We start from the raw sequence: 24,040 nt of genomic DNA, 5'->3' as shown, positions 1-24,040 counted from the left end.
ATGATAAAGTGCATGAGTAAAGAGGGAAAAAAATAGAAAAGCATTGTCTGAGAAACACAAAGTCCCACAGAGAATCTAAATTTGGGGGTAGTGAAGAGGTCAAAATTTTTTTTAAATAAAAACTTTAAAAATTTAAACAATTTAAATTTTATTAAATTTGAGGAGTGGGCTATGTCTTAAACCAAGACGTCTTGGAGAAGCCTGAATCTTTGGATGTCAGCTTGTGGAGCTTCTGAGAATGAAATGGCTAAGAAGAGTGGGGGCTCTACACTCTGTTATTTACATTGCTTTGTGAGCTGTGTTAGTAGGTGTTGACTTTGTGGATTTACAACATTACAAGCTTGGAACTGAGTAAATTTTTTGAGATGAATTCTCTCCCTAAGTTCCATTATGGTAAATAATTCCTGCTGATGGCCTTAAAATAAGAATCTGAGAAGGACACAAGAAATTCCCATAGACTATCTCAGGAATGTACTTGCTGACTCAAGAATCCCATTTTATTAAGCAACAGGCAGAGGCCTACAGATGGTATCTATGACTCGTGTGAGTGGTCAAATGCAGGAACTTCCTCTGACCAAAAATTTTCCCTGACTTTACAATCTTCTTAAAGTCCTTTATTTTATTATGAAGTTTATAAAGACCAAGTATTGAATTAATATATGTTCAACATAAAACATTTTGAAAGTACTGATTGTTAAGATGGAAGAAATATCCATCAATAATTTTACTGACTTTTTTATTTTAGCATGTCAAGGATCTAAGTATTTTGGGAGCCTATTTTCTCAAGATTTTAAAGCTCCCTGAGGCTGAGCAAAGTATCTGAGACCCCTACATTTTGGGGGGAACTCTTCCTTTGTTTATGAAATTCTTCCGAGAAATGCAATGGAATTGAGATTGAGTTGATAGCAGGTGGAGTTTTTTCTCTTGAGCCTTTAAGAGCCAGCATAGTTTCTAACCAAACTTGTATAATATTTAAGAAAAAGCCATTTCTAAAATTATGGCTTATTTTCATCTTAGGTTAAATAACTCAGAAACAGAAAGTCAAATACTGCATGTTCTCACTTAAAAGTGGAAGCTAAATAATGTGTATACTTGGACACAGATAGTGCAAAAATAGACACTGGACACTCGGATAGGTGGGAAGATATGGAGGTAATGAGAGATAAGAAATTACCTAATGGGTGCAACGAACACTATTTGGGTAATGGTTGCACTAAAAGCCCAGACTTCACAATATATCCGTGTATCAAAACTGCACTTATACCCTTTAAATCTATCCAATGAAATAAAATTGTGGCTCATCCATATGGTGGAGGAACACCAAGCCTACAATATAAAAAGCAAAATGTAGTTCTTTATTCATTAATATGAAATGATACTAAAGTATATTAAGTGCAAATAAAATTAGACTGTAGAATAGGATATTTGTGTTAAAAAGATTATAGATAGATAGATAGATAGATAGATAGATAGATAGATAGATAACATAACTTGTATATCTAAAGGATTTTTTGAATAGAATACACAAAACACTCATAACTGATAACAGTAGTTTCTTCTTGGTGGGTTGGGGAAGAGAAAGTTGGGGAAGCTATAAAAGATGAGGACTGGGTGGCAGGGTGGAAGCAAGACAATTCTTATTTAATTTCCTTTATTCCATTTGATTTTTTTTTTTTTTGGTATTATGACCTAAAAAAATCTATTGTTACCTAAAAAGTTATTACCTAAAAAATTTAGGTATATTGTTATTTTTATTAAAGCCTAGTTAAATAAACTTATCACTCTATATGCCTAATGAAATAATATACATTTTAACACAAAATTAACTTACTTAGCAAATTATTGTTTTGAGACACCCAAATCACTACTTTATATTGAACCTATGATTTAATACTCATTTAAAACGGGTTGTTTGCTCGTTTTCAACACACAGCATATTTATGTAAATTGGGTCTCCACCAGGCAAGTGGCTCACACGTGTAATCCTAGCACTTTGGGAAGCAGATGCTGGCGGACAGCTTGAGCCCAGGAGTTTGAGACCAGCCTGGGCAGAATGGTAAAATCCCATCTCTAACAACAACCACAATAACAAAAGTAACTGAGCATGGTGGCATGCACCTGTAGTCCCAGCTACTTGGGAGGCTGAGGTGGGAGAATCACCTGAGCCCTGGAGGTCGAGGCTGAAGTGAACTTTTTTTTTTTTTTTTTTTTTTTTTTTTTTTTTTTTTTTTTTTTTTTTTGAGACGGAGTCTCGCTCTGTCACCCAGGCTAGAGTGCAGTGGCGTGATCTCTGCTCACTGCAAGCTCCGCCTCCCGGGTTCACGCCATTCTCCTGCCTCAGCCTCCCGAGTAGCTGGGACTACAGGCGCCTGCCACCTCGCCCGGCTAAGTTTTTGTATTTTTAGTAGAGACGGGGTTTCACTGTGTTACCCAGGATGGTCTCGATCTCCTGACCTCGTGATCCGCCCGTCTCGGCCTCCCAAAGTGCTGGGATTACAGGCTTGAGCCACCGCGCCCGGCCCTGAAGTGAACTTTGAAGGTGCCGCTGCACTCCAGCCTGGGTGATGAGAGTGAGATCCTATCCCCAACCCCCGCCCCAAAAAAAAGCCTATATGCTGTTATAGGGAATAGAGGTCTATCTATTCTTTCAGGGCAAAAGTTTCTTCAGGAAACTTTAAAGTTATTAACTAGGAATTCATAGCTTTGATAGAATTCTACATTGTAATAGCCTTTATCTGTTTATTTTCCATTTCTTAGACTATTGGGCATTTAGATAAACTTCAATTCATCCTTCTCTTGCACTGCCAAAAGAGAGGTCTCCTGGGAGTGTCATCCGAAGAATGAAATCTGCCTAACCTGGAAGAAAAAGGTGTGACATACAATTTTATTACTTTGGGAAATGCAATATTTAATGCATGGGAATAGCTTACCTATAGCAGTTGATGACATTGCCTATATGAATCAAGAGAGATGCAGAGAACATACAGTTGGTAATTTTTAATGCCCTGAAGAAAAATACAGCATTTTAAGACTTTGTCTTCAGTCATGTAGATAATTGCAGTTTAATTTTGAGTAATTCTTAGATAATTCTTGATAATAGTCCGTGAAAGTAGACTATTCATAAAATCTTAAGAGATTGGCCATTTTCTGGATTTATATATTTAATAATGCATTTCTCTTCTATTATTTAAATTCTTCTTATTTTGGAGTCTGCAAAACAGAGATCTTAACTATGAAAAATTTATCTTATTGTAGAATGTATGTTGAAGTGTCAGAACACAATGTTTTGTTTGAAACATTACATGAGATTTGACAGAATAAAAATATATCCTGGCACTGAGTAAGCAAATGAAAGGGAAGTGAAGGAGATTTGACTGAAATAGTCTATCTTTCTGCTAAGAATTTTTTTGTTTTATATTCCACCTCTAGCCTTTTGAAATCCTACTTTTGATTGCAGAAGCATTTCTCTAATTGCCCTTTAGTCTATTCTTAGTTGCCCCAATGTAAAGGTAACATATTAGTAAGATTAAAGAAAACCACATAAATAACTGACTTATAATCACACTCCTTGAAAACAAAAACAAAAGAAGAGAACATTTGCACACCAAATACACTTGACACAGCAGTTCCACTTCTGAGGTAATTTTTGTCAGTTTTTGAATAATTACATCACTCCTAATATATCTTTTATATAAGCCTTGAAAATATTCCAAATGAATTGTGATCTGATTGTCCTGTAGAGCCTAATGCTAAAAATGTCTGAAATTAAATTAAATTCAGTGTTTTTTCTTGCTCATTGCCCCAACTCCTTTTCCTGCTGTGTTTCTAACCTCAGCAAAGATCTCTATACTTCACTGCCCTCATTCACTCCATCTTTTGAACATCATCCTGTGAAACTGACCTCCAAACAACTCTTAAACAACTCTTAAACCCACTCCTCTTTCTCTTTGTTTCCTCCCATTAACCCCATTTTACTTAAAAATTAGTAACTTATTCCCATAAATATTGTAGGATTTAATAATTAGTCTCCATGTTTTCAATGTTTCCTCTTAAAGTCCATCCCCCACAGGTGTTTTTAAGACACAAATGTGATTATGTTAGTTCCTTCAAATGACTTCCTTATGAAGAGTTCAAGGCTCTTACTCAGGTGACACTCGCTTAATTTTCCATGATCACATTTTGTACTGTTTTCCTTATATATTCTGAATTCTCAAGTGTAGTCCAATCATTACCTGTGTTTTCCTAATGAGACAACTTCTCTTTTGATTTCACGGAATTTAAAGTGTAGCTGGGCAAGTAAAAGTTGTAAGAAAGAATTTTTGCAAATATGCCCAAGGATTGGCCCAATAGTAAATAATTTAAAATATACATATGGAAAAATTGTGCTTACTCTTTAAACACAAGAAAATATAAATGTATAAGAACCAACCTCTCACCAACAGACATTAAGGAAAAGGCTACAAATAAACCAATCACAGTCTTAGAATGTACGTTCCTCTTTGTGAAAGTAGTAGAAAGCCACGAAAGAATAAGAAAGCCAAGAAGAAAAATATTTGTTTTATTGTCTTGATCTAGAAGGGGAAAGACGGTTTAAGGAGTAATTTGCATCAAAGTATTAAGTGCTGTCCTAGGAGGGAAGTGGCAGATGAAGAAATCCAACTTTCCCATGTCCCTTAATTTCCAGGCAAACCACTCTTGTTCCCTGAAGCTTCCTGAAGCAGTATCACTTGTCAACTTTAGGCATGTTGCTCTCTCTGCTTCGAATGCTTTCCCCTCTCTTTGCCTGCTCCTTTAATAGCTATTCATCTTTCAAGTTTTTTGGGGGATGGGGACCGGAGTTTCACCCTTGCCTCCCTGGCTAGAGTGCAAAGGTGCCATTTCGGCTCACTGCAACCTCCGTCTCCCGGGTTCAAGCGATTCTTGTGCCTCAGCCCCCTAAGTAGCTGGGATTACAAGCGCCTGCCACCACATCTGCCTAATTTTTGTATTTTAGTGGGGATTTCACATTGTTGGCTAGGTTGATCTCTAACTCCTGACCTCAGGTGATCCGCCCACCTCGGCCACCTAAAGTGCTGGAATTACAGGGGTGAGCCACTGTGCCCGGCCTCAAGTTTCTTTTTAAGTATCACCACCTCTGGAGCCTTCTCATCCTTCTCCTCTGTTGCAGCACTGTCCACAGTATATTGAAGCTCTTTGCTCACTTGTTTCTTTCCTGAAATATCTTGCTTTCCTCAAAGGTAACACTGTATCCCTAGTATCTGTTGATAAATAAAGAAATGAATCTACCACAAAGTCTGAGGAAAGAAACAAAGAACAGTGCTATTACAATTATTAGGTAGGATGCAGATTTTATAATCATTAATTTAAAAAAAGTTAACATTCAGTTCATGGTATAAATTCAAGTTTATCTGCTGAAAGTTATTGACCTTCTTACCATTGTAAGTGAAACCATCCTTTCCCCCTTTCTGTCTTCTACTTAGTTCATTAAACAGGAACTTAGACTCAAATGATAATTTTGCAAAGAAACCATTAACCTTTTGCTTGCTTCTCACTTGATGTTTTCTTTAGTAGGAAGAGTGATTTATATGATTGGTGTAATAGTGGGAGACTGACTTACATTGATTTACACTTTTTTTTTCTAATGGCCACCATCAATATGCTCATGCTTATTGACCATAAGTGGCCTTTCCTCTTGAGCTCTGTGTGTCGTCGGAGGTGGGGCAACTAATGAAGAATATGCCTGCTTTGCAAACCCAACTATCTACATATGTAAGTTCCAGTGCCTGCATATGTGAAGAAAACTGTTGTGGTCTCGGGTACAAGAGTGATTTTCTAATCTAACTATATCAGATATAAATCAATGCTACAATTTTATCTATAGTTAGCCCTTCTATTTCTTTCTTTTTTTCTTTTCGTTTTCTTTTCTTTTCTTTCTTTCTTTTTTTTTTTTTTTTTTGAGACAGGATCTCACTCCATCGCCCAGGCTGGAATGCAGTGGCAGCAGCACAATCTCAGCTCACTCTAACCTCTACCTCCTGAGTTCAAGCTATTCTCCCAACTCAACCTCCCGAATAGCTGCAAGTAAAGGTGCACCACCATGCCTGGCTAATTTTTTTATATTTAGTAGAGACAGGGTTTCACCATGTTGGTCAGGCTGGTCTTGAACTCCTGGCCCCAAGTGATCCACCCGCCTCGGCCTCCCAAGTGCTGGAATTGCAGGCATCAGCAACCGCGCCCGGCCCCTTCTATTTATTTCTAAATTGATACAGAATTTGTCGGTGTTTGCAGAGAATAGTATTCTCAAACCCAAACAACACTTAATAAACCTCATAAATAAACATATGTATACATGGTGATAAGGTTAGGCTTTGTGTCCCCACCCAAATCTCATTTTGAATTATAATCTTCATCATCCCCATGCATCAAGGGAGAGACCAGGTGGAAATAACTGAATCATAGGGACAGTTTTCCCCATGCTGTTCTCATGAGAGTGAGTTCTCACGAGATCTGATAGCATTATAAGGGGCTCTTTTCCCCTTTCCTTGGCACCTTCCTGCCACCTTGTGAAGAAGTGCCTAGCTTCCCCTTCACCTTCTGCCATGATTGTAAGTTTCCTGAGGCCTCTGAGGCCATGCTGAACTGTGAGTCAGTTAAACCTCTTTCCTTTATAAATTACCCAATCTCGGGCAGTTCTTTATAGCAGTGTGAAAACTGACTAATACATATGGTAAAGCAATTTTTTGGCTACCAAGATGCCAGATATATTAAATGTTAGAACTGAAATGTAACTAGAGGTTACTTCAGTGATTTGATAGAAGATAGTCCATGGAAATAAGATAATTAGATTCTACTTCCAAGAAACGCATTCAAAATACAGAAATCAGAGCTGGCAAAATTTAGGCCTAACTTGACTCTCTCACCACCAGACGACTGGAAACCCTTAGACATTCCAGCAAAGTTACTGTCTGTGGTTGACATTGCAGTCAAAACTTGGCTCTGCTTATATGATGGTTTAGTTGGCTCCTGCATTTTATTGCTAAAGCTGGATTTTACTGAGTTCTTCTTTCTTTGACCTACTTTCATGTAGCATCCCCTCCTTCTTCCGCATAGGACAGAAACTTCCAAATGAATGGGATAATGGGAAAAGACAGGATAGTATCTCTTCGCTTGAATGTTACAGTAGGTAGTCAGACATGAGCAGGGCAGGAGAACCACCCTCTCCAATACCAACCAAGAATGTCAGGCAACCATCAGGTGATGGTCAGGTGGTTGTTAACTGTGTCTCTAAAATAGTAATTGGTTACAGCCAGTGCCAGGAAAAGACAGTCTCCTAATAGATAGAAACCCCTGATACTGGTGATCAGCAGCTTCTTGATAAGATCTCAAGAGTTGGGCAAGTGAGCTCAAGCACATGCACTAAGAAGCAAAATCATAGAGTTTAACCACTACATGACCTCATAGGAACATTTGACTGGTAAGGGAAGAACGCCTGAAGTGATCATGCGTACAACTCCAGTAAACACAATGCACATGCAGCCCCTCCCAAGCGCTGGCAGGCCACTATGCATGTGGAATGCCAACGTATAAGACCCCAAGTCAAGGTCACACCGGACACTTCATCTCTCAAGTGACTTACTTGGCTCTCTTCCAAGTGTACTTTATCTCCTTTCATTCCTGTTCAAAAGCTTTTAAATAAACTTTAACAACTGCTCTAAAACTTGCCTCAGTCTCTCTGTGTCTTATGCCCCTTGATTGAATTCTTTCTTCCGAGGAGGCAAGAACTGAGGTTGCTGCAGACCCATACTAACTCACTGCTGCTAACATACTTTGGTGCTGCGTGACTTGGAATGTTCCCTAAGGGTAACCGAACATGATCTTCACTTTTCTGATGTAGAATAAAGATAAAGACATTAACTTGGAGATGATGTTATTTATCTTTCCTCTCCATTCTAAAAAAGGGTCATTCCAGAAGTTTGTTAATATTTATTCATTATATGAATAAAATTTTTCCTCTTCAAGAATCCAGAAGGAATGACTCATATTTGGGAAAACGCACTGTGGAAGGAGACTATAATCAAGACATAGGTAGGGCTAAAGTTTGCTGAAAAAAAAAATGATGAAGATTAGCCAAGAAAAGCTTTAGAATATGAAGCACTTAGAAGAGACTACCATTGATTTCATTATGGGGAGTGGGGAGGAAGATATGGTTAGAAAGTATCTGGGGAGATGCCCGGGATTGGACTCCTTGTAAGTAACTCAATTCTTATTGTGATTTCTGTTTGGAAACTGTAAATATACTACTTAACATAAAGCCCTAATTTTTCTCCTTTTTTGTTTGGTTATCATCTTAAATTACACCAATGCTTCAATAAAGAAAAGCACCTATATATATCTGCATATATAGAGAGATGGTCTTGTGGAGGCTAAAGAAATGACGTGGTAAAGAGTTGGGATGACCTGAGTCCACCCCCAGGAAAAAAAAAAAAAAACAGCCGCCCATGCAGACAGTGACCATCATCTCAGAAAGAGTGCAACCTCAGCCCTCTCCATTTTGACCCTTAAGCTAGATGTTGCTTCTCTCTAAAGGATGGAGCATGACACATCACATGTCATCCGGATAAAAATATATGCAAGCCAGAAAGTCAAGTGATCACTTTTGAAAAATAAAACTGTAGTTAATTTTCAGTTGAAATATTGACTTGAATGAACATGAAAATCTTTCATCTAGAACACAAGCAAAATTCAGTCTTCCTTCACAACTGAGGGAGAGCCAAAGATAATAAAACATGAAATTAGAATCTAGAGCCAGAAAAAAAAACCTGATGAATTATTCAGTTCTCACTCCTGCTTTGGAAACTGAGGTTTAAAGAGGCTAAAATCAAGGTCACCCAGTGGATGTGTGACAAGGAGTAGGGATGTGGAAACCAAGGCTTTTGTGTACAGTCTGTTTCTTACACTCCAACCTGTGCCCATTCTCAGACAGCCCCTATAATGGTGATGAAAACCTCTCCATGCCCCAAATCAGCAATCAAAGTCCAAGAATGATCAGTTTTCTAGTCAGCTGTGCTGAATGAGCTCTGTGCCCTGGATTTCTCCTGCAATATCTTCGTTTTCCTTTGTCCAGTTACTTTTATGACCTATTTAATAAGTCATAAAAGTATGTACTAAATTTAAAAAGACTATAACTTGTAATACTGTATTATAAGGATAATGTCATTGGTAAGGAATCCTAAATAGACTATTACTTTTTTAATTTCTCAGATATCCATAAGTTCTGCTTGGGGGAACTGGTTTGAACCAGATACAAAGAAATTAGCCATATAACAGTTTATCTCTTTGGCAACCCCATTTTCCTAGTACTTCAAAATGACTCCTGTTTCAGAAATGAACACATATTCAAAGCCAGTGTACAAACTGAATGGTCATGACAGTAATATTGCAAAATATCATCTGACCTGCCCAAATACATATTTTTAGACAGTCCTATAAATGGCTCCTTCCCACGGGATACATATTTCTATTCCATTTTTTGTGAATGAATATTCCCTGCTCCCACACCCTTCTTTACAGGAAGAGGAAGAAACACTGGAATTACTAAATGAAGCATGACTCTTTTTCCAGACAACAGGCCCAACCATGAGAATTAGAACGTCACTTGGCAGCTGGATCCCTTTTCTGTCCTCAGAGACGATGACACCTCAGGAAAGTGCTTACCTCCACGTACTTCCTGAAGCCTTAAAAGGTCAGGAGTACTTGTTGAGACACATTTTATTTTCTGCTGTCCAATCTAAAGGCATGACAGTGTTTTTCAGAGAGATTTTAATTCTACAAAATGATTCAGTAAAAGACTAAATTTTGTCATGTTAAAAACTACTAAAATCAGGTCATGGTACAATGATTTGCTCCAGCTTATAATAATGATCATGAAAGTATAACTCCTGCATTTGTGTTTCTTAAACTATCATGTTTTAAAAATTATTTAATATTGTTTTATCCTAATCATATTAAGATTAAACAAAGGCATATTTGTTTTTTAACTGGCAAAAATGCAGGAAAGAAAGTGTAAACTTTTAAACATAACCAATATTCAGAGTAAACTTTTAGAAAATGTTAAATTTATCCCTCGAGTAAACTGTTATTTGCTTATATGCCTTTAAAAATCCACCAGGAAACTCTGTCCATTACTCTGACTTGATTGTACCATTAGGACCTCTCCTGGTAATTCTGTTTACCTCGTTTTTCATATTAAAAGCCAAATGCTCATTAATGACTCTTAATCAAAGAAGACAAAGGAGCAGAGAAGTTAAATAGGCATCCTAAAGATATTGGGATTCACTTGGAAGGAAAAATATAGAAAGCAAGTTTGTGGTTGGTAAATATTGAGAGGCATTTAACAACTAAGGTCTCATGTACGTCAACATTAAAAAGCAGAAGCAAGCTGCTGGAAAGCTGGCTGCTGCAAAAATGTTTGAGCTCTTATCACATGACATTCTGAAAGCCTTTGGAAACATTAAAACCTAAAAGTCACCATCCTACTTCCTTCTGAGAGTTTCTAAATGCCACTGAGAGTTTCTAAAATGCCCTAATACCCTACAGCTCTTCCCTCTTGGAATAAGGATCCAGAATGTTTTAGACGTTACCTGGTTACATTGGCAACAATTATCCTGAGTCTTAAAATACTCCTTACATCAAACTCACTTCTTAGATTCTATTATGTTCACAAAAATAGTATCATAAAATGCATAGAAACTGGCTGGATCCTGACAAATAATTATAGTTGGGTTTTTTTTTATTATTAAAGCTCTGATAATATTTAATTCATTCTTTTAATTTTTATGTTATAACTTTTGACATGTATGGATTAACTTTCAGATGTTTTTCCATTTTAAAGCAATAAATAAAATGTAATCTAAGAGCTCATTTTTGGAGATATGTTATACAAAAGGTAATTTCTATTTTTTATGCAATGCAACATTTTAATTATTTAAAATATTATAAGTCTGTTGGTAATGAATGGTGCTGCTGCCATTGATACTAGAGACAGTCTTGCAATGCGTGAAACTGGAATTGAAAGTTTAGATAGACTCACGTCAGCTACTAAATTTAGGTAATAGATTTTTGTTGATTTTTTTTTTTTTTTCTTTCTTGAGAAGGAGGCTAGTTCTGTTGCCCAGGCTGGAGTGGCACGATCTCGGCTCACTGTAACCCCCACCTCCCGGGTTCAAGCTATTCTCCTGCCTTAGCCTCTCAAGTAGCTGGGATTACAGGCACCCGCCACCATGCCCAGCTAATTTTTGTATTTTTAGTAGAGATGGGATTTCACTGTGTTGGCCAGGCTGGTCTCGAACTCCTGACCTCTTTGTCCTCCCGCCTCAGCCTCCCAAAGTGCTGGGATTATAGGCATGAGCCACCACGCCCAGCCTTTGTTGATTTTTTAATCTGTTAACAATATCACTCAAACAACGTACATAATTTATCTTGTTTTCATATGTAATATTCTACCTTTATTTTTCTTTTTAATTTTTGTGGTAACATAGTAAGGTGTATATATTTATGGGGTACACGGGATATTTTGATACAGGCATGCAATGTGAAGCACATCACAGAAAATGGGGTATCCATCCCCTCAAGCATGTATCCTTTGAGTTACAAACAATTCAATTATACTCTTTAAGTTATTTTTAAATGTACAGTTAGGTTATTATTCACTATAGTCACCCTATTGTGCTATCAAATAGTATGGCTTATTCATTCTTTCTAATGATATTTTTGTACCCATTAACCATCCCCACCTCCCTCCCCAAACCTTGCCCACTACACTTTCCAGCTTCTGGTAACCATCCTTCTATTTTATATCCATGAGTTCAACTGTTTTGATTTTTAGCTCCCCAACATAATTGAGAACATGTCATGTTTCTCTTTCTGTGCCTGACTTCTTTCACATAACATAATGATCTCTAGTTCCATCCATGTTGTTGCAAATGACTGGATCTCATTCTTTTTTATGACTGAATAGTACTCCATTGTATATATGTACCACATTTTCTTTATCCATTCATCTGTTTATGGACTCTTAGGCTGCTTCCAAACATAATTTGTCTTTAAAGTCTGACTCTGTTCCTATCAACCATTATTTGCTTCATAAAGAAACTTTTTGGCTGATGGACCTTTGTTTTACAGAATGAGAAATACCCAAAGTTTTGTCACTGAAATGAATGGTTCAGTTTTTCCCCACATTAGCTCTTGTATCAGTGCATCCTTCTACTTTGCATCTAATATATAAACTCCTCAAAGATATTACTTATAACTTGTTTTCAATGTTTCTGATTTTTTTCCTCCCTTTATTCTCTATATAATCATCCATATGTCATCAAACCACTAGGCAGAGAAAATTTTAAATGAAAAATAAGAATTAGAAGTTCTATCTTGGGTAAGAAGTTACATGCAGAAAGAAGCTACAATGGGCTAGTAATAAATGTTTAGATTACTTGTGTATTCTTGTCAGACATTCTTTCACTTAAAAGAGAATTTGATCATTGATTTTATATTGCCGGATGTTATGAAAAGGGGCTTTCCTAGAAGAACTCATAAAAGATCAACATTAATTTATTAAAATTAACTTTGATGATCATTAGTAAGAGAAAGTCAAATAATGATATCTGTCTCAAAAATGCATAGTAGTAGCTGGGTTTAGAGAAGGATATTCATAGAGAAGTTTTTAGGTTAACTTTGGTACATCAAAATTGTTCTTTGCAGAACTCATTTACTCATTCATTTTTTAAAAATGTATATATTTTGAGAGTCTATCATGCATCATGCTCAGTGATGAAAGCTATGGTCCTTGCTCTCAAAAAAGGCATGGTCCAGTGAGAAGATAGGCACAGCAAACAAAATACAGTGAGTGAGTGGTTATGAAAGGGCTTTAAGCTGGATTCAGAATGATGGGGAATTGAAGAGGGCAATCTTTCTGGGGGAAATTTCTTAATTAATGAGCAGAAATTGGTCAGATACAGGTAGGTAGGCATTTGAGATCAGGAATAAAGGCTGAGGGACTTAAAGATAGACGGGCTTAAAACAGATGATATGTAGGGCATTTCACTGATATTGCTAAAGCATAAAGTGGAGGATCAAAAATGGTAGTGAGTTACTAGATTGATGGGGAGAAGCCAGATTCCGGGGTCTGGGATGTCATGTTTGGGATGTTGGTCTTCTTCTTATGAACAAAGAGGAGACATAGAAGTATTATAAGCAGCTATAGACATGTGGAGAATGAATTTGAGGGGGTTAGCTTGAAACTAATTAGGATGCTGTTGTAATAATCCATTTTAAAGATACTGTCTATCCAGAATTCGGAAAGTTCTAGTAAGAAAGAATAAGACTAGATAGATCTGATAAATGCATTTTGTGGTCAAGTCAGCAGGATATTTATTGAATTGGAAAACTTAAAATTCAGGTGGTAAGTAAAAATAAATATACTGTAGGTAACAAAGTAGATGGGAGAGCCCTAACTTGTAAAAAAGACTCTAGAAAAGTAGGTTTAGAGAGGAAGACGATAGGCTGAAGTTGAGACATTTTAATTTTAAAGAAGCCTTTATTTAGGTCATCCAAATGGAGTTATCTGGCAGGCACTGGTATATACAAGGCCAAAACTCAAAGGAGATTTCTAATCAGAAATATCAATTCAGACATTGTGTATATATATATAGTCAGTATTTAAAATAATGAGTGAGCTGAGGCGTCCCAGTAAAAGTGTATGGACTGAGATCAGTAGCCCAACAACATGGTCTTTGGAAGTAGTTTTAGATGGTCAGAAGAGGAAAGCTCAATAAGAAGACAGAATGGGATTGGCTAGAAGTTATAAGAAAATTTAAGCTGGAAAATAAAGTGTCAATGAAGCCTACTAAGTATTAAAGTTTTATGTGTTTCTGTTTGTTTCTAGAAAGCTGGACAGAACAATTATCAGTTTTAATTGCAGCAGAAAAGTCCAGAAGGAGAAATAATAGTGTCTGCCTATTACTTGGTGATAAGAAAGTCACCGGTATCTTGGTAAGTGATTTTTTCCAGAGTTGTAATGGGGAAGAATCCTTATGCCTATGTGTGAGGAATAATTACACAGATGAAAAAATAGAAATAGAAACTAATCTTTTGAGAAGCTGGATAAGAAAGGAAGGAGAAAGATGAGATGTTTCTTAGAAGGAGATATTGCATTAAAGGGAAGTTTGTTTATAATGGGGAAGACTTGAGCGTATTTATGGACTCAGAGGTTAGAGCAAATTAAGATAGAGAGAGGGAAGTTGAAAATACAGAGGTAAGAGGTAAGGTAAGACAACTAAGAGCAAGGAATCTTGGAATCAGGAGGAATCAGGAGAGCAAAGATTTGGGGATTGTTTAAAGCATGAGGGATTAAATCCTCAGCTACTAGAGAGAAGGAAAAAACCTTGGGTTTATACATAGACAGATTTCTGTATGTGGAGCCTGGAAGTCAATATGGATCATATCTGAAGGCTCCAATAGTATCAAAAGGGTTGGAATCAAGGATTTCTTCTGAGAAAGATGATTGTGGGAATTGATCAAAGAACTTAAGAAAAGAGATTGATTGGGATCTTGAATAATCACTGATAGGAATGGAAGAGGTAATTGACCAAGGACAAATAAAAACATTAACTATTGGTACAGAGGAGCCATCTGAGATTTGAAATTGTGTACTAAAGATGACCATAGTTTGGTTTGTTTGGTGGTTTTCTGCACTGTGCTCAGAGTCCAGGGTATATAAGTACAGATGGCATATTTTAGCATTAATGCAGAGGGCGGAAGACGAAGATGAATGCAAGGAAACTGAAGGTAATCTGAAAGTCATTTAGATAATCAGATATAGATTTGGGGGTAAATAAAGACAACAGAGATTGTAGGAGAGGCCTGATAGTCTGAGAGAATATGGAGAGGGGAAACAAAACTGGAGAATCAAAATTGTCAAGGACAGATGAAAATAAATATGCAAGGGGCTTAAAAAGAATGTTTTGGCCAGGGATCGAAGCTAAAGAAAAATTATTGAACACAACATGGCTATCGAAGGAGTAATTTGAACAAAAGTATAATATTTTCTAGCATTTATAGTAATCTTTATGTCTCTAGGTGATCTTCTCTCATTAGTCACTTTTCACTTAATTTCTCTTCTAGTGAAAATGAAAAAGTTATTACTTTTAGACAAGTAGTGTGTGCTCTTAAGAGAGTTATCAAATATTGCAGACAGTTTGTGAAGAAGAAAAAATATAAGTTACAGTGCTTGTTGGGAAATTAGATTGAAGGGATCACTCCAAAACTTGAATAAAGTTTTAGTATGTTTTTCTTATTTAAGAAGTATAGGTTGTTTCACAAAACATTGCTGTAGAACTAACTCCATGCTTAACTACAGAAGTTAAGTGGGAGGGAAAAAAAAATAACAGAAGTTAAGTGGAGACGAAGATGTCCATGTTCTGCTTGAAGAAACCTTCAGAAGAAATACCAGCACTAGTTCAGTGTGTGTGTGTGTGTGTGTAACAGAGCAAGCTAAATGTCTAATGAAGTCTATCAAAATAAAATAGTTGAGGTGAGCTATATGATTCCTTATATCCTGTAATATATCATAGACTGAAAGATTCTAGAATTCTCTGCTCTTATAGATATCCTTCTGTGTCTCTCTTCTTCCTCTATCCAAAGTTAAAAATAAATACACAAATAAACTCTGTCCCAAATACACACTCCAATGGCTACTTACCTTTCTCTTCCTTCCCAACTAACCTTTCATTCTTTTCTGCATGTACAACTCTTAGCCTTCCCCTTCATTAATATTAATTATATTGGATTGCAGGGAAGTGAGGCGGAAAATAGGAGGGCTGAAAATCTAACAAATTAGTATTCATCTTTTCTGTTGGCCAAACTGATGCTAGGATATTACTAGGAATGGCACTATGATATCCAAATGCTGTTATCTTATGTTTGTAGATTAGTCTATGGAGTAAAGTAGCAGAGAAGTGCTGTTAGCCTTATAAAGCAAAACACTTTATTTCTGGAGAAGAGCAATCTCTCTCAAGTTAATATTTTCAGTCCGGTCTGATATCATGTAGTGGTGAAAGTGAGACAGCCAAGTATAAAGGGGACCGCGGAGAGCCTCTGACCCGCCTGCGCACTGGGAGGAGTGCACCCTGGCGTGGAGCCTCAGGAAGTTAGCCCTGTTTGCAGGGGTTGGAGCCTACCCCCTCCTCTTCCTGGGTAGTACCTGGGATTCAATCTGAGAGGCAGGAAGCATATAGTATCAAGAGACTCGCTCTGCTGAGAGTCCCTATTTCCCCCTTTTTTCCTTTGCGCCCAATAAATTCCATTTTTCTCACCCGTCAAATGTCTGTGAGCCTAATATTTCAGGGTCATATGACGAGGACCCCGTTTTCAACTGAACTAAGAAGAAACTACCACAACAAACGCTTCGACTCTAGAGTTAGGCTGGCTAGGTTATAAATCCTGGATCTTCAACTTATGAGCTGTGTGCCCCTAAGCGGGTTATTTAGCCTCTCAATATTTGCATTTCCTTATCTGTAACACAGGAGACGTGATAGCAGCACCAAACTCAGTGTTATTATGAGGACTAAATGCGATAATATTGATGATATACAGCATGTCTCCAATAAATGTTAACCATTATTACTTTGACTACTAATACAGAGAAAAGAAAAAGGGAAGTCGAATTTAAACATGTGTTAGTTTATTTCTGAAATAGTCCACAAAATAGTTATCAGAGTTTTTACTTTTGGGTACATTGAAGTACTCAAAGCTAGCAGACCAGCAAACCTTTAAGGGTTTTTGACAGTGGGTTTGCTGGAAATGACATGGCTATTTAGTTTATAATTGAATTCAGGGTGAAACAAATTAGAAAGATAAAGATAATTTCTAACTAATAGATGGCTCTTAATATTTATGTATAGTATGATAGAAACCGATACTGATAGAAACTAACATTGTTCCTTGAAGTAATAGTAAAAGATTGTTGAGAAAGATATTAACAGGAACCTTAAGCAATGATTACATTATCAGTGATGTTTTATTAAAAATAATTGATTCCATGAAATGTTATTATGTTTAGTTTTTACCTTTAAAAATGGTGGTGAAGGCCGGGCGCGGTGGCTCTCGCCTGTAATCCCAGCACTTAGGGAGGCGGAGGTGGGTGGATCACAAGGTCAGGAGATCAAGACCAATCTGGCTAACATGGTAAAACCCAGTCTCTACTAAAAATACAAAAAATTAGCTGGGCGTGCTGGTGGGCACCTGTAATCCCAGCTACTCAGGAGACTGAGGCAGGAGAATGATGTGAAACCGGGAGGCGGAGCTTGCAGTGAGCCGAGATTGCACCACTGCACTCCAGCCTGGGTGGTAGAGGGAGACTCCGTCTAAAAAAAAAAAAAAACAAAAATATGGTGAAAAATATGTGGTACTATAGTGAATGTCCAGTGTAACCTATGCTTTACATTTCAGATTAGGTGACTGGTATTCCTACTATCACCTGTTGATAGTATAGGATTTCTATAGTTTAAAGCAGTAAATAAAAATTCTTGAAATTTGAATCCGTAGCTTAAAGCTATGTAGTAGCACTAAATCTTATATATAGGGTCAAACCTTCTTACAACTCTACAATAAGCAAATGATCAGTAATCTCTACTTTTCTGAATTAATCCATTGAGATTCCAAACCATTTACTACCTACCACATATTGCCTTGTATAATTAATTAAACTTCTCTGGTTTATGACTTCACTTCTCAAGTTATAAATTCCTTGAAAGCAACATTATTTGACATCTAGACGTGACCTAATATACCTGATATGGTTTGGCTCTGTGTCCCCACCCAATCTCACCTTGAATTGTAATAATCCCCATATGTCAAGGGTGGGACCAGGTGGAGATAATTGAATTATGGGGGCATTTTTTCCTGTGCTGTTCTCATGATAATGAGTGAGTTCTTACAAGATCTGATGGTTTTTTATAAGGGGCTTCCCCCTTTGCTCAGCACTTCTTTCTCCTGCCATCACGTGAAGAAGGGCATGTTTGCTTCCCCTTCTACCATGATTGTAGGTTTCCTGAGGACTCCCCAGCTATGCAGAAGTGTGAGTCAATTAAACCTCTTTACTTTATAAATTACCCAGTCTCAGGCAGTTCTTTATAGCAGCATGAGAATGGACTAATACAATACCATTTTACACAACAGTTGGGTTTGAATCATAAAGAAAACAGATGATCAAAAAACATTTTACATGCAACTTTTATTTGTGTACTCACATACTCTTTGTGGAAGTGGACTTCCAATTTTTTAATTGGATTTTTTTTTCTTTCTATTGGGTTGTTTGTCCTTATATGTTTTGGATATTAACCTCTTATTGAATGTATGGCTTGTAAGTATATTCTCCCAATCCATAAGGCACACTGGTAACTGTTTCCTTTGCTATACAGATGCCTTTTAGTTTGATGTAATCCCATTTGTCTAGTTTTGCTTTTGTTGTCTGTGCTTTTGAGGCCAAATCGAAAGAATCATTGCCCAGACCCAAGTCATGTAGTTTTCCCCTGTTTTCTTCTAGTAGTTTTACAGTTTGTGGTCTTACATTTAAGTCTTTAACCCATTTTGAGTTATCGTTCTTTATAGCATGAGATTCGAGTACAATTTTTTTCTTCTACATGTGGAAATTCAGTTTTTTCAACACTATTTATTTAAGAGACTGTCATTTTCCCATTGCATATTCTTGACTTCTTTGTCATAAATCACTTGACTGTATATGTATGAATTCATTGCTCTTCCATTCTCTATTCTGTTCCATTGGTCAGTGTGCCTATTTTTTGCCAATACCATGCTGTTTTAATTACTATAGTTTTGTAGTGTAGTTTGGAATTAGGTAGGGCTTTGCTTTGTTTTGTTTTTCCTCATTTAGTCATTCTGTGTATTTTTATTGGGAAATATAATGTATTTACATTCCAGGTAATTATTGATAGGTAAGGACTTAGGATAGCCATGTTGTTAGTTGTTTTCCAGTTGTTTTGTAGATACTTTGCTTTCCTGTCTCTTGCTGTCTTACTTTGTGGTTTGCTGGGGTTTTCTGTAGTGATATGCTTTGAATCCTTTCTATTTTGTTTAGCGCTTTTACTAAATATTTTTGCTGTGTGGTTACCATAAGGGTTATGTAGAATAACATATACTTATAATGGCCTATTTCAAGCTAATAATAATTTAACTTGGATTGTGTCTAACAAACATACACACTTTTACCACTCCCCACTTTTAGGTTTTTATGTTAGAATTTACATCATTTTGCAATTTATATACCTTGAAAATTTATTTTAGCTGTTGTTGTCTCTAACAGTTTTGTATTTTAACCATTCTCCTGGGAATAAAATTGCATTAGACACCATTATAACAGTCCTAGAATATTCTGAATATGCATCTACTCATACAATTAAGTTTTATGCATTCATATGTTTCATGTTATTAATGAGCAGCTTTTGGTTTCAACTTAAATAACTCCCTTTAGCAATTACTGTAAGGCAGGTATAGTGGTGATGCATTCCCTTAGCTTTTGTTTATCTGGAAAAGTTTGTATTTCTCCCTCATTTCTGAAAACAGCTTGGGTAGATAGGATATTTTTGGTTGGCAGATTTTTTTTTTCTTCAGTACTTTGAACATATCACTTAACTCTCTCCTGATCTGCAGGGTTTCTGCTGAGAAATTTGCTGATGGTCAGTCTTTTGTGTGTGATGTGTATCTTACCTTTTTCTTTGATTTTTATTAGTTGGATTATTATGTACCTTGGTATATTACTTTTGGGGTTGAATTTAATTGGAGACCTCTGCGCTTCCTGTATCTGGGTATTGACGTCTATCTCTATATTAGGGTAGTTTTCAGCCAAATATTCTTTAAATATGCTTTCTGGCCATTTTTCCCTTTGTTCTCCTTCTGCAACTTATATTATGTGAAGGTTTGGTCTCTTGATGCTGTCTCAAAATTATGGTAGGCTTTCTTCATTCTTTCTCATTCTTTTGTCTTTTTGCTCTCCTAACTGTTCTATCTCCCAGCTCACTGGTTCATTCTTCTTGATTGTGTTTGCTGTTGAAACTTTCTATTGAATTCTTCCATTCAGTTATTGTAGTCTTCATCTGAAGGATTTCTATCTTTTTTTTTAATCATGAAACTAACCTCAAAAGACATTCTTTTAAATTTTAAGTTCTGGGATACATGTGCAGGATGTGTGGGTTTGTTATACAGGTAAACATGTGCCATGGTGGTTTGCTACATCTGTCAACCCACCACCTAGGTATTAAGCCCTGCATGCATTAGCTATTTTTCTGAATGTTCTTTCTCCCCCTAGCCTCTCCCACAACCTCCAACAGGCCCCAGTGTGTGTTGTTCCTCTCCCTGTGTCCATGTGCTGTCACCATTCAGCTCCCACTTACAAGTGAGGACAAGTGGTGTTCAGTTTTCTGTTCCAGCATTAGTTTGTAGAGGACAATGACTTCCAGCTCCATCCATGTCCAGATTATTTTTTATTGTTTCTATTTCTTTGTCAAACTTCTCAGTTTTTTTGTGTATTGTTTTCCTAATCTTATTAAATGCTCTATTCATACGTTATTGTAGTTCCCTGAAATTATAAGTGTTAATCTGAATTATTTGTCAGGAATTTCATAGATGTCCTTTCTTTTGAGGTCTATTTTCAGAACTTTATTAGTTTCTTTTGGAGGTGTCATATTTCCTGAGCCCTCATAATTCTTGTGTCCTTGCATTGTTGTTTACACATTTGAGGAAACAGCCTCTCCTCAGGCTTTATAGACATTCTTTGTCAGGGATAAGCCTTCACTGTTTAGTCTAGCCTGTGATTCTGGAAGGGCTTGCTGCTATGGCCCTGAACAGGCAGAGCTGTTGAATTCGCTAGTTGACTGAGCCCCTCCTTCTGCTCTGATGTTTGCTGGGGCTGCTGACTATGTTCTGCTGTCCAGTGAGACTACTGGCTAAGCTCTGCTATCAAGTAAAGGTACTAGTTGGGCTCCTAAGGTAGGTGTAGTCACTGCTTGGGACAGGCAGGGCCACAGGCTCTTATCCTTAGAAATGCATAAATGAGGATTGAAATCTGTGAAGATGAATGTATCCCTGCTTTGGTACAGTTGTGGGTGGGCTTTTTGACTGAGTGGAGCCACTACTTGACTTCCTGGGTCAACCCAGTCAAGTCCTTTTCCTTCTCTGAAATCCACGGCAGTGGGAATCTCCTTGGCTGGTTGGAATTATTTGTCAGGCATTTGGACTGACTGAAGCTGCCTAGCCTTTTGGTTCAAGCTGTTCTAGCCTGTATGCTACTCTGAGATATGTGAAGATGGAAGTCTTTTTGCTTGGATGAGGTCATTGGGAGTGCCTATTGATTGAGTGGAACCTCTGCTTGCCTTCCTAGGACAAGCTTGCCTAGCACCTTTGCTTCTCCTAAATAGGGCATATAGAAGACCCGAAAAGAGCATTCAGGCTCTGTGGAGACATGAGCTAAGGATTCGAGCCTAAAATAATTATGGACTGTGTTTTCTGCAGTGTGATACTCTTGGCTAGTTTCTCTGGTGTAGTGCCTCCCTTTCCTGGAATGTAGAGCAGCCACCAAGTTCTGTACACTGTGAGCTCTACCTATATTCTTTGTTTCTAGCTGATCTCAGGTGGTCTGACTCTGTCTGTTTTCCCAGTGTTTCTTGTGAGATGAAAGAAGAGTGGGTCCTAGAATGGTGGACAAACTGAATGTCCATTTACCTCACTTTTCCTCTACCTCACTTTTCCTACTGTGAAAACCATGGTTCCAGAGGAATTCTCAATGTGTGGTGCTGGGCTGGCTTCGGGGAGGGCTGGTGCACTCAAAGAGAATCATTCTTTTTACCATTTGATTACAGCTTTCCTTGGTGCTGCAGTCCGGTGTAGGTGTTTCAGCTTCACTCCCAAGTTATGGGATATTCGGGATGCTATTCTTGTCTGTGAATAGTTGCTGGTTAGATTTTGTGGTTGTGTGTGAGGAGTCTTGGGGGGATGAATGGGGTGGGGAAATAGAATTAAGCCAAAGAACTCCTATTCTGCCATCGTTCCACTCCTGACATACTTTTAATACTGTAGTGTTTATGAATTGAGACTACCCTCCCAGAAGTAATTCAATAATAAGCCTTTATTTTTATTTTCAAATATTCTATAAGATTCATAAGACATGAAAAAAGAATTCCCTCTTACTGAGGGTCTTTTTCATGATGACCACAGTCTCTCATTCCAGAAGTCTGAAATTACAGGTTTGAATCTTTTTACATTACAATCAATTAAAAAGTTGCATTTCACAAAATATTATCACAGAAATATCTGGAAAAAAATTAATGCTCACAGTACTCTGTTTCATTCATTAAGTTTAAAAAAGTATGAATCCAAAGGCAGTTAGCACAATAACAAATGACCTGAGTGGTTCCTTGACTCTTTAGCCAGTCTTCCTCCACAATCAGACACTCAACCTACACTTGCTAGTGAGTTTGTCCCAAGCTTTAGTATATATTTAGGGGGTAATTTTAGTTAAGAATTTCAGCAACTTAATGTACTGAGCCTTCATTTCAGTCAAAGAGGCCCAGAGGCCCTGTTTTGTATTTCTCTGTGTCTGAGTTCCTGCTTTGATAACCAGCCCAAGTCTCTGTAACACAAGAATCTGGCCTTATTCTCATTAGTCCTTGAAGACAGAACACCCCCACCTTATGTCCTGCTAGATCTTGGAATTTTGGGGGGATGCACGTAAATGGGCAGAAGCACATAAAGTAAGATATTTCCCTCTTCTCACAAGTCACATTACACATAGCTTTTACAAGTCACATTACAAATAGCTTCTCCTAGCAGCCTGGAAACTTTCTAGTTCCTGGACTAGGGTATGGCATAACGCAGGTTTTAGTTCCTGGACTGGGATATGGCATAACACAGGAATGCATTCTCTGCATGGAAGAAGGCAATTGTGAATGAGCTGCCCTAACTGTGCATGAAGACAGGGGAATTATCTGCCGGGCTGAAGCTCTTTGCCCTAAAGCATGGGAAGAGTCATTCTAGAGAAATTGTAACTCAGAAGCTATGTTGCCTACTGGTGAAAAGCCTAACGTAATTTAAAATCTTGTTTGGTACTGATAATCTCTGTACACTCCTGACAGCCAACTTTGAAGTAATCCCATGGGGTGGCCATTAAGACCCATGCACAATTATCTGATAGAAAATAACTGTCTGTGAACATGGAAAGTACATATGATAATTAGAAAAAACATGAGGCTGGGCACAGTGGCTCATGCCTGTAATCCTAATACTTTGGGAACTGAAGTGGGAGGATCACTTGAGGTCAGGAGTTCAAGACCAGCCTGAGCAACCTAGTGAAACCCCATTTCTACAAAAAATAAAAATTTAAGAAATAGCTGGATGCAGAGGTGTCTGCCTGTAGTTCCAGCTACCTAGGAGGCTGAGGAAGGAGAATCACTTGAGCCCAGAAGCTTGAGGTTGTAGTAAGGAATGTTCATGGCACTGTACTGCAGCCTGAGTAACAGTGCAAGTTTCTGCCTCAAAAAGAAGGAAGGAAGGAAGGAAGGAAGAAAGGAAGGCAAGAAGGCAGGGAGAAAGGGAGGGAAAGACAGAAAAGAAATAAAGAAAATCTATAAAAAATTATAATCCTATGAGTCCACAGATGAGACAGAGAAAAATCTGGAAAAGGTTTTAAAATAAGTATGCTTAAATTCTTCAAAGAGACATAGGAAGGAATAGAACCCACAAAATAAGAATGGAAATATTCAAAAAAGACTATCTTAGAAAACTTAGAAATAAAAAATCTATTGAGGGCCGGGCACAGTGGCTCACCCCTGTAATCCCAGCACTTTTGGAAGCTGAGGTGGGAGGATCACTTTTTGGTCAGGAGTTTGAGACCAGCCTGGCCAATATAGTGAAACCCCGTCCCTACTAAAAATACAAAAGATTAGCTGGCCGTGGTGACGCATGCTTGTAACCCCAG

At 37.5% G+C, this 24,040-nt stretch overlaps 1 protein-coding gene across 2 annotated transcripts in view; it reads left to right on the top strand.

The window, feature by feature from the left end:
* The window catches only part of LOC106996755 (uncharacterized), a 102,920-nt gene that overhangs the window by 31,039 nt on the left and 47,841 nt on the right, over nt 1-24,040 (top strand). For both annotated transcript variants that reach the window (XM_077993985.1, XM_077993986.1), the window contains exons 2-4: nt 2,758-2,869; nt 9,622-9,742; nt 13,940-14,046. In XM_077993985.1, the coding sequence (XP_077850111.1) occupies nt 9,637-9,742; nt 13,940-14,046 (213 nt within the window). In that variant the 5' untranslated portion in view covers nt 2,758-2,869; nt 9,622-9,636. The remainder of the gene's footprint in view (nt 1-2,757; nt 2,870-9,621; nt 9,743-13,939; nt 14,047-24,040) is intronic.

The sequence above is a fragment of the Macaca mulatta genome, chromosome 2 (assembly GCF_049350105.2).
Source record: "Macaca mulatta isolate MMU2019108-1 chromosome 2, T2T-MMU8v2.0, whole genome shotgun sequence".
NCBI lineage: Eukaryota > Metazoa > Chordata > Mammalia > Primates > Cercopithecidae > Macaca > Macaca mulatta.
The sequence above is the reverse complement of the archived record's forward strand: the minus strand, read 5'-3'. Positions and strand labels throughout refer to the sequence as shown.